Genomic DNA, 15,845 nt, shown 5'->3' on the forward strand with positions numbered 1-15,845 from the left:
CAATTGCAAGTAGATGTCTTCAGTTGCGACAATAGATCTGGTTGTTCAATTTATCCATGTACAATTGAGGTGACAACTTCTCTACACAGGTACTAAATTGCCATGCGGAGTAACCTTTGTTGAGTACATTGAATATTTGCTGACTGGCTCTCCAGCTGTCAGCTCTAACAATAATTTGGGAGCTTTATCAAAGTGAAATTTGGCTGTCACTTTATTTTAATCTTATCATAGAATCCCTTCAGTGAGGGATTCTATGATAAGGAGGCCATTTGGCCCATCAAGTCTGCACCAGCTCTCTGTAATAGAGCATCCCACCCAGACCCTAACCCTGTAACTCCACTTATTTACCCCACTAATCCCCCGAACCTGGGACACTAAGGGGCAATGTACTATGGCCAATCAACCTAAGTTGCACATCTTTGGACTGTGAGAGGAAACCCATGCAGACATGAGGGGAATGTGCAAACTCCATACAGTAACCCAAGGCTAGAAAGGAACCCGGGTCCCTGGCACTGTGAGGCAGCAGTGCTAACCACTGGGCCACCCTAACTCACTCCTATTTCTACTTCTGGCTAAATAGTTCTATAGGGACCCGGGTTTGATTCCTGGCTTGTCTGTGTGGAGTCTGCACGTTCTCCCCGTGTCTGTGTGGGTTTTCTCCCAGTGCTCCATTTTCTTCCCACGGTCCGAAAGACATGCTGGTTAAGTGCATTGGCCATGCTAAATTCTCCCTCAGTGTACCCAAACAGGCACCGGAGTGTGACAACTAGGGGATTTTGACAGGGAACTTCATTGCAATGTTAATGTAAGCCTACTTGTGACACTGATAAATAAACTAAAAAACCTAAATAAGCAGTTCCTCTGAGATTGATGAAGTCTATGCCAAGCTTCATCTATGGCCTGTCTAGGATGTAATGATGTGGAGATGCCGGCGTTGGACTGGGGTACACACAGTAAGAAGTCTCAAAACACCAGGCTAAAGTCCAACAGGTTTATTTGGTAGCAAAAGCCAAAGCTTTCAGAGTGCTCGCTGCCCCTTCGTCATCTGACGAAGAAGCAGTGAGCGCTCCAAAAGCTAGTGGCTTTTGCTACCAAATAAACCTGTTGGACTTTAACCTGGTGTTGTGAGACTTCTTACTAGGATGTGATGAGCAGCTCCTTAGCTTGCTTAGTTTGATGTTCATTACAAGCACTACACTGGCTGATGTGGTCTTTAGTCCCATTGCTCTTGGCCAATGTAGCATTTCTCTTGCCTTCCCAGCCTGGATTTGATTCCTTGATAGTTTGCATGGACGCAGTTCAGCATCTCATTTCTCACCTGTTCAGGGATAAAGACTTTGGTTTCTTTGTACAAGAGGCCATCTTGGGCAACCACTTAATCTCTGATGCCCAATGCTACCTTACAGCAACAGATCTGTCCTTGATAGTCTCAAGCCAGTTGTATATTGTTGTTCAGATTGCTTGATCTGAGCAAGATGCTTATCTGTCAGGATCTGTTCAATAGTCAATGTTTGATCTCATGCAAAACACAACAAATCTCTTTTGGTCTTTGAAGGGTTACCAGACGAAGCTTTTGGCTTGTTTGAGTTACGATGAAGAGATTTTGTTTAGTGTCCGGAACTGCAGATCTTCTTTCTCCCCATTGTGTTGGACTCTCTTATAGTTTGTCCTCTTGGGGTGAGCACCCTGCCGTTATTGGGCCTTTACCTTCGAGTGCTTCATTTTCGGGTCACCATCTTCAGCAACTTCACATAAGTCTGTGGAGCTGATGATGTTGCACGTGGCTATCTGACATTTCACATTCACTTGATGTTCTCCTTCTGCAGTCATCATTCTATCTATCAGTTACAAACCAATTTTATCTTGAGATTTGACAGTGCCAAACTGTTCTAGAGTGTAGAGTGATTCTTCAGAATCATTATTGGGCATCTCTCCAGCAACCATCTTTATAGTCTTGCTTGCTTCTTTCTAGTAAAACACTTGCATGTAAAGAAGAGAGACACCAAGCTGATTGGCTTAATTTATTGTGGGAAAGCTAGGGACACTGTTCCCATTAGCTGATTAAGAAATTGTTAGGTTTGTTAAACAGGGATACAAAGCTGGGTTAAATGTTGCGAAGCTACATTCATAAAGGGAAAAAATAGGCATGCATTATTAAGACCTTTGCACCTTCCAGTGTATAACATTCATCACAGGACACTTGTTGGGGGACATTCGTCCACAGTGTCAAAGTTAAGAGGAAGGCACTTGCTGGAGGGTTGGCATTTGCATAGGATTTTTCCAGTCGCGTAATTGTGGTGTCAATGTGAAAGATTCTTTACTGAACTGTTAGTCACCAGGGTCTGGCTGATGGCAATTGTTAGATATGAGAACCTTATGTGAATTGATTTTGCACATGGACAGTGAGCCCTTCCTGTACAGAGTGTGCCCTGGGTACATGGCCATGCCTCCCAACTGCTTTATCGTTGTGTGAAGGTGCCATGCCCATCTTGTATTTTCCTTTGCACAAAATGCAATGTGACCTTCTCAAAGTTCTTTCAGGTACCTGGGTTCATGAATCAGTAGGAGCAAAAAAGACTATCTTGCGAGTCCAGCAGATCCACCCTCCTGCATCTTCGGTAAAAGCAAGACAGTTTGAATTGACTTTTTGCCAATTCTGGGGCTGTTACAATTTTAAAGCAAATCCCACAAGAGTGCCTGCACATCTTCAAAGTACCCTGGTTATCCAAAGAAATTATCAAAGTTCAAACCTGCTCATACCAGGCCTACTAGCATGCCATGTTTCAGACAACCGTGAGACCAAAATTCGATTTATGTGGAGATGGCCATTGATTTATACAGCAGCTACCTCTGTGAAATGCACATGTGCAAACCCCCCCTAGGCCCATTTCCACCCCTGCCAAAATGGAAGGTGCCCTGTTCAGGATAGGACATCTGATTTTGGGGTGTGTCTGCCGTTTTCACTATGACAGAAAGCCTGTCGTAGCGAAAATTCAGGTCATAGCGTTCATAAATAACATTAATAGAGAGCACAAATTGGTCTTCAAAGCCTCTAAAATTTCACAAGTCTGGCTTTTCTGCTCCTCAGTGAGATCTAGGGTCCAATAGAACTTGCAGCATTTTTTCACCAAACATGGATAACAGAGTTGCTACTCTTATTTGTTCAGGTTTCTTGCTTAACTCTGTGGAAACCTAATAATACTACTATTGAGACTTGAAGAATTTCTGATTCACTCTCAAACCAACTCTTCATCTCAACAAGAGCAAGCACTGAAATATTTGAAGTCATAATGACTCACCCAGCTGTCGATGTCCTATACAAAGCAGTATCATAGAATCATAGAAACCCTACAGTACAGGAAGAGGCCGTTCGGCCCATCGAGTCTGCACCGACCACAATCCCACCCAGGCCCTACCCCCATATCCCTACATATTTTACCCACTAATCCCTCGAACCTACACATCTCAGGACACTAAGGGGCAATTTTAGCATGGCCAATCAACCTAACCCGCACATCTTTGGACTGTGGGAGGAAACCGGAGCACCCGGAGGAAACCCACGCAGACACGAGGAGAATGTGCAAACTCCACACAGACAGTGACCCGAGCCGGGAATCAGTAGTTTGAAGTTTTAATCATTTTCTGTTGTTTTTCACAGCTGCTGCCTCTCTTACAGCTATCAAGATCTACTGAATCCCAGCTACACCCTTCTGGCATCATGTTCCATATTGTGTGTAAAATGACTATTGCCCAAAACCTTTCTTTTCAAAAACCAACATCATAGATCACATGAGTATGACAAAGTCCAGTCGCCATATCATTTTTTATTCATTCATGGGATATGGGCATCATGGGCTAGACCAACATTAATTGCCCATCCCTAATTGCCCTTGAGAAGGTGGTGGTGAGAGCCTCTTGCGCCATTGAAGTCCTTGTGGTGCAGATACACCCACAGTGCGGTTAGGGAGGAAGTTCCAGGATTTTGAATCAGTGACAGCGAAGGAACGGTGATATATTTCCAATCAAGATGGAGGGTAGCTTGGACGAGAACTGAAAGATGATGTGTTACACCACCTGAAATTATTTTCCTCCCCAATGGAATCACAGTTGTATGTGCCTCAATAGTGTAATTTTAACCCACAATAATAGAACATAGAACATTACAGCGCAGTACAGGCCCTTCGGCCCTCGATGTTGCACAGACCAGTGGTACCAATCTAAAGCCCCTCTAATCTACACTATTCCAATATCATCCATATGTTTATCCAATAACCACTTGAACGCTCTCAACGTTGACAAGTCCACCACTGCTGCAGGCAGGGCATTCCATGCCCTTACTACTCTCTGAGTAAAGAACCTACCTCTAACATCTGTCCTATATCTCTCACCCCTCAATTTAAAGCTATGTCCCCTCGTGCTAGCCAACACCATCCGAGGAAAAAGGCTCTCACTATCCACCCTATCTAATCCTCTGATCATCTTGTATGCCTCTATTAAGTCACCTCTTAACCTTCTTCTCTCTAACGAAAACAACCTCAAGCCCCTCAGCCTTTCCTCATACGATTTTCCCACCATACCAGGCAACATCCTGGTAAATCTCCTCTGCACCCTTTCCAACACTTCCACATCTTTCCTATAATACGGCGACCAGAATTGTACGCAATACTTCAAATGCGGCCGCACCAGAGTTTTGTACAGTTGCAGCATGACCTCCTGGCTCCGAAACTCAATCCCTCTACCAATAAAAGCTAACACACCGTACGCCTTCTTAACAACCCTGTCAACCTGGGTGCCAACTTTCAGGGATCTATGCACATGGACACCCAGATCCCTCTGTTCATCCACACTACCAAGTATCTTACCATTAGCCCAGTACTCTGTATTCCTGTTACTCCTTCCAAAGTGAATCACCTCACACTTTTCCGCAATAAACTCCATTTGCCACCTCTCAGCCCAGCTCTGCAGCTTATCTGTGTCCCTCTGTAACCTGGCACTTTCCTCCGCACTGTCTACAACTCCACCGACTTTAGTGTCATCCGCAAATTTACTAATCCATCCTTCCACGCCCTCATCCGAGTCATTAATAAAAATGACAAACAGCAGTGGCCCCAAAACAGATCCTTGCGGTACACCACTAGTAACTGAACTCCAGGATGAAGATTTCCCATCAACCACCACCCTTTGTTTTCTTACAGCTAGCCAATTCCTGATCTAAACCACTAAATCACCCTCAATCCCATGTGAACGTATTTTCTGTAAAAGCTTACCATGGGGAACCTTATCAAACGCTTTGCTGAAATCCATATACACCACATCAACTGCTTTACCCTCACCCACCTCTTTGGTCACCTTCTCAAAGAACTCAATAAGGTTTGTGAGGCACGACCTACCCTTCACAAAACCATGCTGACTATCCCTAATCAAATTATTCCTTTCTAGGTGATTGTAATTCCTATCTCTTATAATCCTTTCCAATACTTTGCCCACAACAGAAGTAAGGCTCACCGGTCTATAATTACCAGAGTTGTCCCTACTCCCCTTCTTGAACAAGGGGACAACATTTGCTATCCTCCAGTCTTCTGGCACTGTTCCTGTAGACAATGACGACACAAAGATCAAAGCCAAAGGCTCTGCAATCTCCTCTCTAGCCTCCCAGAGAATCCTAGGATAAATCCCATCTGGCCCAGGGGACATATCTATTTTTACCCTTTCCAGAATTGCTAACACCTCCTCCTTATGAACATCAATCCCATCCAGTCCAACAGCCTGCATCTCAGTACTCCCCTCAACAACACTGTCCCTCTCCAGTGTGAATACCGACGAAAAATATTCATTTAGTGCCTCTCCTATCTCTTCAGACTCCACGCACAACTTCCCACTCCTGTCCTTGACTAGCCCTAATCTTACCCTAGTCATTCTTTTACTCCTGACATACCTATAGAAAGCTTTAGGGTTTTCCTTGATCCTACCCACCAAAGACTTCTCATGTCCCCTCCTGGCTCTTCTTAACTCTTTCTTTAGGTCCTTCCTGACTAACTTGTAACTCTCAAGCGCCCTAACTGAGCCTGTTCTCCCTATGTCTGCATGGGTTTCCTCGGGTGCTCTGGTTTCCTCCCACAGTTCAAAAGAAGTGCTGGTTGTAGTGTTCAATGTTCCCTGTTACAGACAGGCAGGGGTTAAATTTAAACAGGCTTGACTTCTCCTCTCTTCATCAGTCCATAAATATGAAAGGTATATTTGGATTTTTATTTTCCCCTTTATAAAATGGTAGTGTATTTTCCCTATTCCAATTTCTATTAGTAACCCCACAGCAAATTCAAGATAGGGTAACCTCAGAGGGTTAGGTTATTTGCACACATCAAACATGAGAGGAGGACTTGCAACATAGCCTCCTTTTACACTCATACAATAAAAGAGGGGGAATAGAAAAAGAGGATTACAGGGCACAAATCACAGAATAAAGAATGATTGTTTTGTGTGAGCCCAGAGACCAGAATCAAAGTTCAATGGTGTATTCTTTCGCAAAAGTCGGCAGGCTGAAGATGAGTGCTAGGTAATTCACTTTTCCAGTAGATATGACTTCCATGATGGGATATGCATGTGGAGATGAATTTGTAGGCGTTGCTACAGAAGTTCAGAAGTTCCAGTAGAAACTGTGTAGATGGGGCCAGTTGTTTAAACCTGGCCAGAGCACTGCTTGCTAGATGGAATAATGACAGACAGATTGGCAGTATAGCAAGACAGCGTAACTGTCCTCCCATCTAGGGCGTTCTTGTGACATGACTCCTATTTCTCCACCTTGGTTTTGACAAAGGATGGATATTCCTTAGTTTGGATTCTTGAGAGTGTTAATATTTCAACCATTAAGAATTTCAAGCGTCCTTTGTTCTAGCCGACTGGCTGTCACTGTTTGTCAGGCCTGGCTCAGGAAGTGTAAATTACCTTTGTACAATTCCCTTGAAACTTGTTCTACTGTAGTTCACCATGTTGTTATATCTTCAGGAATAACAAGGTCACAGCTTCTCTGAATGCCAGAAAGTTTATTTTGTTTGAGTCATATCCACCCATGGTCCCAGTCATTGAAAAATCTTTGCCCATTTTTTTTTTAATTTTAGAAATTAGCCATAATAACATGTATATTTATTTTAAAAGTAGAGTGAGGTCTTGGCCTCACTAATTCTAAGAATTCGGAATATACTGCGCAGTGCAAGAATAGACTGTGCACAACAAACATTCCCTTTAAGATGTGTCCATGCATGACAGTGCAACAATCTTGAATTTACTGCATTGTGCAACAAATGCATAGTGCAGAACAAAGGAAGTTAGCTCCTATATGCATTGTATGCATTTTGCTCTATCTGTGAATCTTAGTTATCACATTTTCCCTTTAGATGTGGCAGGTGTCGCTTATCCATCTGACCTCAAGCCTTAATGTTATTTTCTCATTGCTTCAGCTCTGAATGAGCAGGACAAGGAATTTGTTTATATTTTCTGCAATCATTGAAATTCTTGATATACAGTCTGGAGGCAAGTAAACATAAAGAATGTGTGAAATAAAAACACCATTATTCTGTCTTCTCTTTGATATTACAAGTGGTGCAAAATGATTATGTATTCTACATAATAATTTAATCTTCTGAGCGGAGGTTTTACAAAATGTCCCCCCTGTCCCATGCAAAAGAAGAGAGCAACTAAAAGAAACGTTAGCATTACAAAACGAAAAGAGACAACCAGAAAGAAACAGGGAATGATCTCGAATGAATAAAATAATCTGACAGGTAAGGGCACTGAACTGCTTCTCCAGGGACTCTGACAAAGTGAAGGGTGAACTTTCTGTCTGCAGTTTCTTATATAGTCACCACCTGACAAGAGCATGCTGCCATGTCACAATGGGTGAAGTCAAGAGAATACTAATTATTTCCACAAGGAGGTCAAATATAAGTCATAGTGCTCTGCAGCTACTTACCTGGTGAATTACATCATGCACCATGTGAGACCTCAGTACATATAGATTCTGATCCCTGAGGACAATCCCGCTATGCAATTCTGCCATACAAGAGATGATGTAATTCAGGTTACAATATAGTTCAGGGGAAGAAAAGATTAGCTAACATAAACTTCAAAATAAAAACTATCTGATTAACAGAAAAGTAGTCTTTTAAGTGTACATATTTTAATGGAAAATACATGAAATAGTTAATTTGATGCTTGCAAATTCTAGGAAATTTTATCCACACTTTTACAACATTGTCTGGATATTTAAAATATTTGGCATGGAAATCAGAGGGAAATTGGTAGAGTCCAAGTCGTAATCTGGGATCTTACCTATATGAAAATGTTGCTGTTATTGACTTATTTCAGCCATTGTGTCTCTGGGTGTGCAAAGTGATCCAGAATTGAGTCCATCAATTCACCTGTTTATTTCTTAGGTGCACATTCGTGATTCTGAACCATAGTTAAATGTGAATACGACTAATGCATTGTAGAGGTACACGGCAATCTATATTCAATCTCCAAAAGTGTAACAGAGAGATCATGTAGATCTTCTAGATGCACATGGCCAGTGCATGACCTAGAGTGTCAAAATTTGAGGGTTGGGATAGAAGTCTGAATGAATAGTAAGTAAACAAACAAGCCTCATCAGTGGGAAAGGTCTAGATCTACTGATATACATCCACAGATACTGACATACATGTAGATTTCCATGTAGATTGCAGTCTTTCCCAAATTTTCATACTATTTTCCTCTCTGTTTATGTGACATTTAAAACATTTGTACATCTACCAGCCCATTCCAAAGCACAGAACGAGTAAATAATGTCAAAGAATGTAATTTCATTTAGCCCACTCTATTGTAATGATTATTGACTGTGTAAATTAAACATAAAACTGTCTAGAAACTATTGCAGGAACACAATATTAAAGCATGTGAGCCACATTACACCTTACAATGTGCATTTCTTCTAGTACATATCCTGTGAAAAATGTACAACAACATGAATGTAAAGTCAGTATATAATATTCTCCTTTTTATAAGACCTTAAGATCCAAGAGCAGGAGTAAGCCAGTCAGCCCCTTGAGTCTGCTCTGCCATTCAATCATAACCTCAACTCCACTTTCCCAATTTATCTGCGTAAACCTTGGTTCACTTAGAGAACATTTGAACATACACATTCCTCAGCTGCTCTGAACCATATCCCCAGCACCTTCAGGTAATCTGACTTGATGGTGAAGGGCATAAAGGATTGGTCAGCCCAGTTCCCAAACAGCATGACCTTTGTCTTGCAAAGATTTACCTTGGCTCGAATGCCTGTTCAAATTGGTCGCAAACATTCATGAGCCTGCACACTGAGATCAGATCTGTACAGAAGACAGTGACGTTGTCCATTAACGGGGAGGCTTTGACCTGTTTGCAAAACACAAAGAGGACAGAGGAAAGAGGGCAGCCCAGCCTGACTCCAGATTTGATCTGACAGCTTTCTGATTCCCACACATTGATTGAAGCTGCGTTACTGATGATTGTGTGGAACAGTTGGATCCAATTGCAGATTCCCTTCTCAAACCCCATTTTGGAGAGGACATCCATCGTGTAGATGTGCGATATTCTGTCAACTGCCTTATTGGCTGATGGAGCAGGTATCCACCCTCCTGTCCTGCACATAGGCGATCATATCCCTTAGTAGCTCAAGGCTATCAGGGATCTTCCTGCTGTAGTGGAGGCTGGGCTATTAGAAGTATTTAAAATGGAAATGGATAAATATTGGATAGATCAAGGAATAGTGGGTTATGGGGAAATGGAACAGAAAAGGAGCTGAGGCCGGTATAGATCAGTCATGATTGTATTGAATGACCAGGCAAACTTGAAGGGCCTACTGGGCTACTCCTGCTTCTATTTCTTGCGTACTGCACCGGTCTGGTCAGGATGGATCACCAACTCCAAAGCAGACATGATCCGATTGGCCAAAATGTTATAGTCCACATCATTCAACAGTGAAATGGGTCTAATTTCATCCCTTTTCCCCTTCTGCTTGTAGATAAGGGGGAATGATGGCTTTACCCATGGATCCTGACATGCTGTCATCCAGAAGCGTCCAAATCAAGAGACACAATCATAAAATTACAACAAGGCAATTCAGAAACGAAGTACTTCTTTATGAAGATTAAATCTGGGGAAGTCAGCAAGATACCATAGATGTTTGAAAAAACTGGAAAAGCACGGACAATGCTTTCAAGGGCAGCATTGTACTGTTGTCAAAAAGGTAAATGACTATTTAGCAAGTATTCAAATACACTGCACTACCCATGGAGTGTTTAATGATGCAAAAGCTTATTTGCCACTTGGTTCAGTGACATAACATTTTAAAAAATTAACACTGGTTTACGCCACTGACTTTTTTTATGCATGACTCGTGTTACTTCACAAAGCTTTGTTAGGTATTCAGCATCATGACAAGAAGGGATTGTAACAGTCATGGGCATAAATCACACTGGTTAAATATATCAAATATAGATGTTTGGGAATATTAATGTTGTGAATAAGTAAGCGCTGACCGCGTCTACGTTTAATATATTCAACGTGCGTTCGTTTGAAATAAGCTCACGTAAAATTTAAGTCTGTGGGGGCAGAATCGTTCCAAATGGTCACAAACCTGGGATACATCCAAAGTAACTGAAATCAAAAAGCAAATGCTAGGGTGAGTATTTCAACCCGTTCGTTGGCCTTTTTAAAAAAAAAATTAGAATGAATTTAATTATGTCTTCACGGAAACGAGTCTAGTAGGTCTTTGCAAAGGTCCTTCCCGGTTTGTTATTTAATGATGCCTCTCATGAGGTCCCTGATTATTCTAAGCCGGCCCTTGTAACAGAAGGCACCATTTCTGCAGAATTGGCATCTCCTGGGGAGACTGCTAATGGTTAAGGTGATAGAAGACTTGCTCAGTTGTCACCTATGCTGGAATAAGCAACGCTCCACAGCCGGGGTAACACCGGCTCAGTCATGAAGCACTTCCACATGTAAGTTAATATTGGAATTTATATCTTTTTTAAAAAATCTCCCTGGGTATCGTTTATACGAAGGCCTGAATTTATGGTCGTATTTTTGATTTTTGGCTCGGCTAACTATGGGTGGGTGCACTGAGATTTTGCTTTCGCTTCGTCCCCCGGCCTATTGACCCTCGCGCTGCGCCGTAGGGATAGTGAGCGGAGTGGCGCGCATGCGCTTATTGTAGTCTTTAGGGTGACGCCGTCCCGCCGCTCAGAGTGGCGAGTCGGGATTGGTGGACTACAACTCCCAGAGTGCAAAGCGCAACCCCTCATTGTTCGCTGCCCGCGGCCTTCGGTCGGGGCGAGAAGCCGAGGCCTGGAGCCGGCACGCGAAGCGACCGGGTGGCTGAGCCTCGCAGCTTTAATTAAACAGGCGTTAGCTAAGGAGTACACCCCCCACCACCAATAATATGGGCTCTGAAGCAAACACAACAATTTCCTGTTGTTGACACCGTATGTAGTGGTTTATTGTTTTGGATTTGCGCATCCTGCCGCTCAGCTGGTGTCAGTCCTGTCTCTGTCTGAATTACTTCGTTCTGGGTTCGAGTCCCAGTCCAGGCCTCCAGCCCAAAAATCAAGGCTGACGACGATTCAGTGTAGAACTGAGGGAGAAAAAAAGGGTTATCTCTGTGCCCTGGCCCTCAACGAGGGGCAAACAGTTCAGTTCTGACCAAGGGTCGGCCAGACTCGAAATGTTGGCTCTGTTTATCTCTCCACAGATGCTGTCAGACTTGCTGAGATTTTCCAGCATTCTCTGCTTTTGCCTCCATCAACGTGACTTTTTAAAAAAAAAACCCCAGCATAATCTGGTCGTTATCACATTGCTCTGTTTATGGGAGTTTAGTGAACGTTTCTTGTGTTTCCCACAAGTGACTACATTTCAAAAGTACTTCATTGGCTGTAAAGTGTTTTGAGACATCCAGTGGTCATGAAAAGTGCTATGTAAATGCAAACTAATCACTGCCTGGTCTTCCACACAGCCCATTGTGAAATGTTCACTGGAGGATCAGCATTTCTCCTTAAAAGGTTTAAATTTACTAAAGTAAAATGGCAGAACAAGGAAATGTTACTAAAGTATGGTGGTAATTCATAGAAGAATTATTCATGCCAATTCACCTTGAACTTGTGGCTACTCAGGAATATTACAATTACCCCACCTCACCTGTTCACTAACTCGTCCACTGAAAGACTTGGACCTGTAAAATAGACCTGAATACTGTTGTGAAAAGGGGCACGTCTGTTCTTCTTCCATCTCTTGCGTCCAACATTCCTGAAGAGCCTGTGTGACCTTTTGATGCTTCAACCAGGATCAAAAGATATGACTTAAAAAATCATAAAGCGGGTCGGGTCTCACAAATCTGCTCGGGCTATTGTCGATCAGAAGACTTGGGCCAACATTTTTACTGGAACACAGCAGCCAAATACCATACTTGAGTGAGAGTGACAAGCTGATTTTGGTTGAATTTTATCCTTATTATGATACATCTCTGCACAATACGAAGTGCAGCTCAGTTTGATTTTAATTTCCCAACGCTTTGTGATGCTAAATCTAATTATTAGGAATTCCATTATCCTTCAACAATAAAGACTGATAAAATTGAAGTGGAAAATGAAGATACAATGCTAATATTACTGGGCTAATACTAATATCACTGGGCTAATAAGCTAGAGGCCCAGGTTAATTTCCCTGGGGGATACAAGTTCAAGTCCCTAGATGGGTGGATGAAATTTAAATTTAAATGAATGAATCTCCACTTGGAGGGGTAAGGTTTGATCAGGGATAGTTAGTATAGTTTTGTCAGAGGGAATCATGCCTGACAAATTTGATTGAATTTTTCAAGTAGGGTAGTAGGGTGTGTAAATGAGGGTCGTGCAGTTGATGTAGTTTAGATGGATTTTGCAAAGCCTTTGACAAGGTCCCACATGGGAAACCGATAAAGAAGGTAAAAGCACATTGGATCCACGGTGACTTGGCAAGTTGGATCCAAAACTGGCTGAGTGGTAGGAGGCTGTTTGTGTGACTGAACTGGTGTCCAGTGGCAAACCACAGGGATCAGTGCTAGGTCCCTTATTGTTTTGTGATTATATATAAACAATATAGATGGGAATGTGAGGGGGCAGTAAGTTTGCAGGGGAAAGTAAGTTTGCAGATGATATGACGATTGGAAGGGTGGTTAATAGTGAAGAAGATGGTCTTGGGTTGCAGAAAGTTTTAATGGGTTAATCAGATGGGTGGATCAGTTGCAGATGGCTTTTAACCCTAAAAAGTGTGAGGTGATGCACTTTGGAAGGAGTAACAAGACAAGGGAGTACTTAATGAATGACAGGACATTAGGAAGCTCAGACGAAAACGGGAATCTTTGGGTGCTTTTCCACAGATTCCTGAAGGCAGCAGGGCAGGTTACTAGGGTAGTTAAGAAGGCATTTTTGACATTTGCTTTTATTAGTCGAGGCATAGATTATAAGAATAGGGAGGTAATGTTGGAGCTGTACAAAACTGGTTAGGTCACAGCTGGAGTACCATGTGCAATTCTGGTCTCCTCACTATAGGAAGGATATGATCAGACTAGAGAGGGTGCAGAGGAGATTCACCAGGCTGTTGCCTGGGATGAAGCATTTGAGCTATGAAGAGAGGCTGGATAGGCTTGGGCTGTTTTCTTTAGAGCAGAGAAGGCTGAGAGGGGACCTGATTGAGATGTATAAGATTATGAGCGGTATGGACAGGGTGGATAGGAAGCAGCTGTTCATGTTAGTTGAAGGGTCAATAACAAGGGGACATCATTTTTAGAGAGGATTTGAGGCAAACCTTTTTTTTTAAAGAGGGTGGTCAAAGTCTGGAATGCACTATCTGGAGGGCACAACCTTTAAAAAGTAAATGAATTAGCTCCTGAAATGTCATAACATTTAAGGCTATGGGCCAAGCGCTAGGAATCGTGTAGATTTAGTGTAGCTTCGTCAGTGCAGTCTCAGTTGGCTGAAGGACTTTTTCTGTACTCTACGACTATGAAATTGAAAGCTAGTTTTAGTAATATTGAACATGAAACTATAATTGTTGTAAAATTCCATCTGGTTCGCCTTTCGGGAAGGAAGGGGTGCCCTTATCTGGCCTGGTTTGCATGTGATTCTAGACCGAAGCAATATGGATGATTCATAACTTCGCTCTGAAATGGCCTAGCAAGCCATTCAGTTGTATCAAACCACTATAGAAAAGTTCTAACAGTACTGCCGGAGTACCCTCTGTTGGAGTATCACTGCAGTAGCTTTAGAAGGCAACTCACCACCACCTTCTCAAGGGCAATTAGGGCTGAGCAACCATTTGTAGCTGCAGCGCAAGGGCCTCCCCATGTTTAAAAGACTCCAAATGCCAGGTTGGCAAGCATCCTCCTCGCTTTGAGGGACAACAGAGAGAGAGGGATGGGCAACAAAGGCTGACACCCAAATCCCATGAAAGAATAAAGTAAAAATTGTATAATCAAATGTTTGATATGTAGAACTATAATAGGTTATTTTTGTTTTAAATTTTTATGTATATTGACTTGAGTTTGATTCAGTAGCTCCTGGAAGAACAGTTTCTGCTGCAGTTCTTGAAGAATGAATGTCAACAGATTCACACCTCTTGGGTACTCTGCTAGGCTGAATGCACAGAACATAAGAGGGTAGGAATTCACTTAGTGTTAAGATCCACATGGACTAGCATAATCATTTTAAATTGAAAGATCCCACATGAAATTAGCACAAAAGGCTACACTTTTTGGTTCCTACTACATTGTTGTTTGTCTTCCTTTGTGTTGCTAGTCTTCTGAAATTGTAGAGTTTTACAGGGCTATAAATATTGGGGTGCAAGTAATCTTGTGTGGTCCTGGCTAGTGGGTAAAAGTAAACCAATGTGAGGCTGACACACCTTTAACTTAGATACTTAACACCAACAGGGATTGGGATTCCTGGCTAACACTCCTTTCTCAATACAACCTTGGACAGCACACCTTTCCTTCCCCATCTAGTTTGATTTGGGACAGCATACAATCTTTTAATTTATTCAACTGATATACAGAAAATGAACAAAATACACTTTTTGATAGGACTAAATTACAAAAGTAAACTAATATAATCACAATTACTTGACTAAAGCACATATATAAGTTATGCGATTTCCACAATTTCATCTTTCGTTTTCTACTATTGTATACTATGGAGAATGCTATGTATTCTCTAAACATAACCATGGAGTGTAGAAATAAAAACAAAAAAGCTTAAAAATGACTCAGCCTGGCAGCAACTGTGGAGAGAAAAACAGTTAACATTTTGAGTGGTGACCTTTCATCCGAACAGGAATTGTAGAAGTGTTTTTTGTCACATTCAAGCTACATATTGGGATCGCATTTATATTAACTGAATTATCTTTTGATCTCAATGCCTTTGTAGCTGTGCTCAGGTAACATGAAACTCTAAATTTTCTACAGTTAAACACTAACCTTGGCCATGAGCTGATTAATGTCAAATTGAAAACGAAACATCCTGAGTTTTGAAGACTCTATGATATGATAAACAATCCGATTTTTTTTTTTGTGATTTTGGTTAAGTGCATAAAATGTTTCATTTTTGCATCCTAATTGTTTAGATACAAATGCCAAGCTTTGATGAAAGCAAAATGAGGGATCATTTACCTGGATCAGCATCTGAGGTGCTGTAACCTTCAAGGCTATGGACTGGGTGCTGGAAAGTGAGCTTAAAATGAGAGGCTAGATTCTAATTTCTCTTTTTTTATCTAGCGCAGACATGATAGACTGAATAGCCTCTTTCTGC

The 15,845-nt window shown here is 42.0% G+C and overlaps 1 protein-coding gene across 5 annotated transcripts in view; it reads left to right on the forward strand.

Moving 5' to 3' along the window:
- The first annotated feature begins 10,587 nt into the window (after nucleotides 1-10,587).
- The window catches only part of angel2 (angel homolog 2 (Drosophila)), a 58,349-nt gene continuing 53,091 nt past the window's right edge, over nucleotides 10,588-15,845 (forward strand). The window contains exons 1-2 of one of the 5 annotated variants that reach the window (XM_078229808.1): nucleotides 10,588-10,693; nucleotides 14,597-14,698. In XM_078229808.1, coding sequence (XP_078085934.1) covers nucleotides 14,634-14,698 — 65 coding nt within the window. In that variant the 5' untranslated portion in view covers nucleotides 10,588-10,693; nucleotides 14,597-14,633. Of the gene's footprint in view, nucleotides 10,694-10,863; nucleotides 11,013-11,263; nucleotides 12,477-14,596; nucleotides 14,699-15,845 lie in introns of those variants that run through there. The other 4 variants (XM_078229809.1, XM_078229807.1, XM_078229805.1 and 1 more) reach the window with 4 other exon arrangements.

The sequence above is a fragment of the Mustelus asterias genome, chromosome 15, assembly GCF_964213995.1.
Source record: "Mustelus asterias chromosome 15, sMusAst1.hap1.1, whole genome shotgun sequence".
NCBI classification, from domain to species: Eukaryota; Metazoa; Chordata; class Chondrichthyes; order Carcharhiniformes; family Triakidae; genus Mustelus; species Mustelus asterias.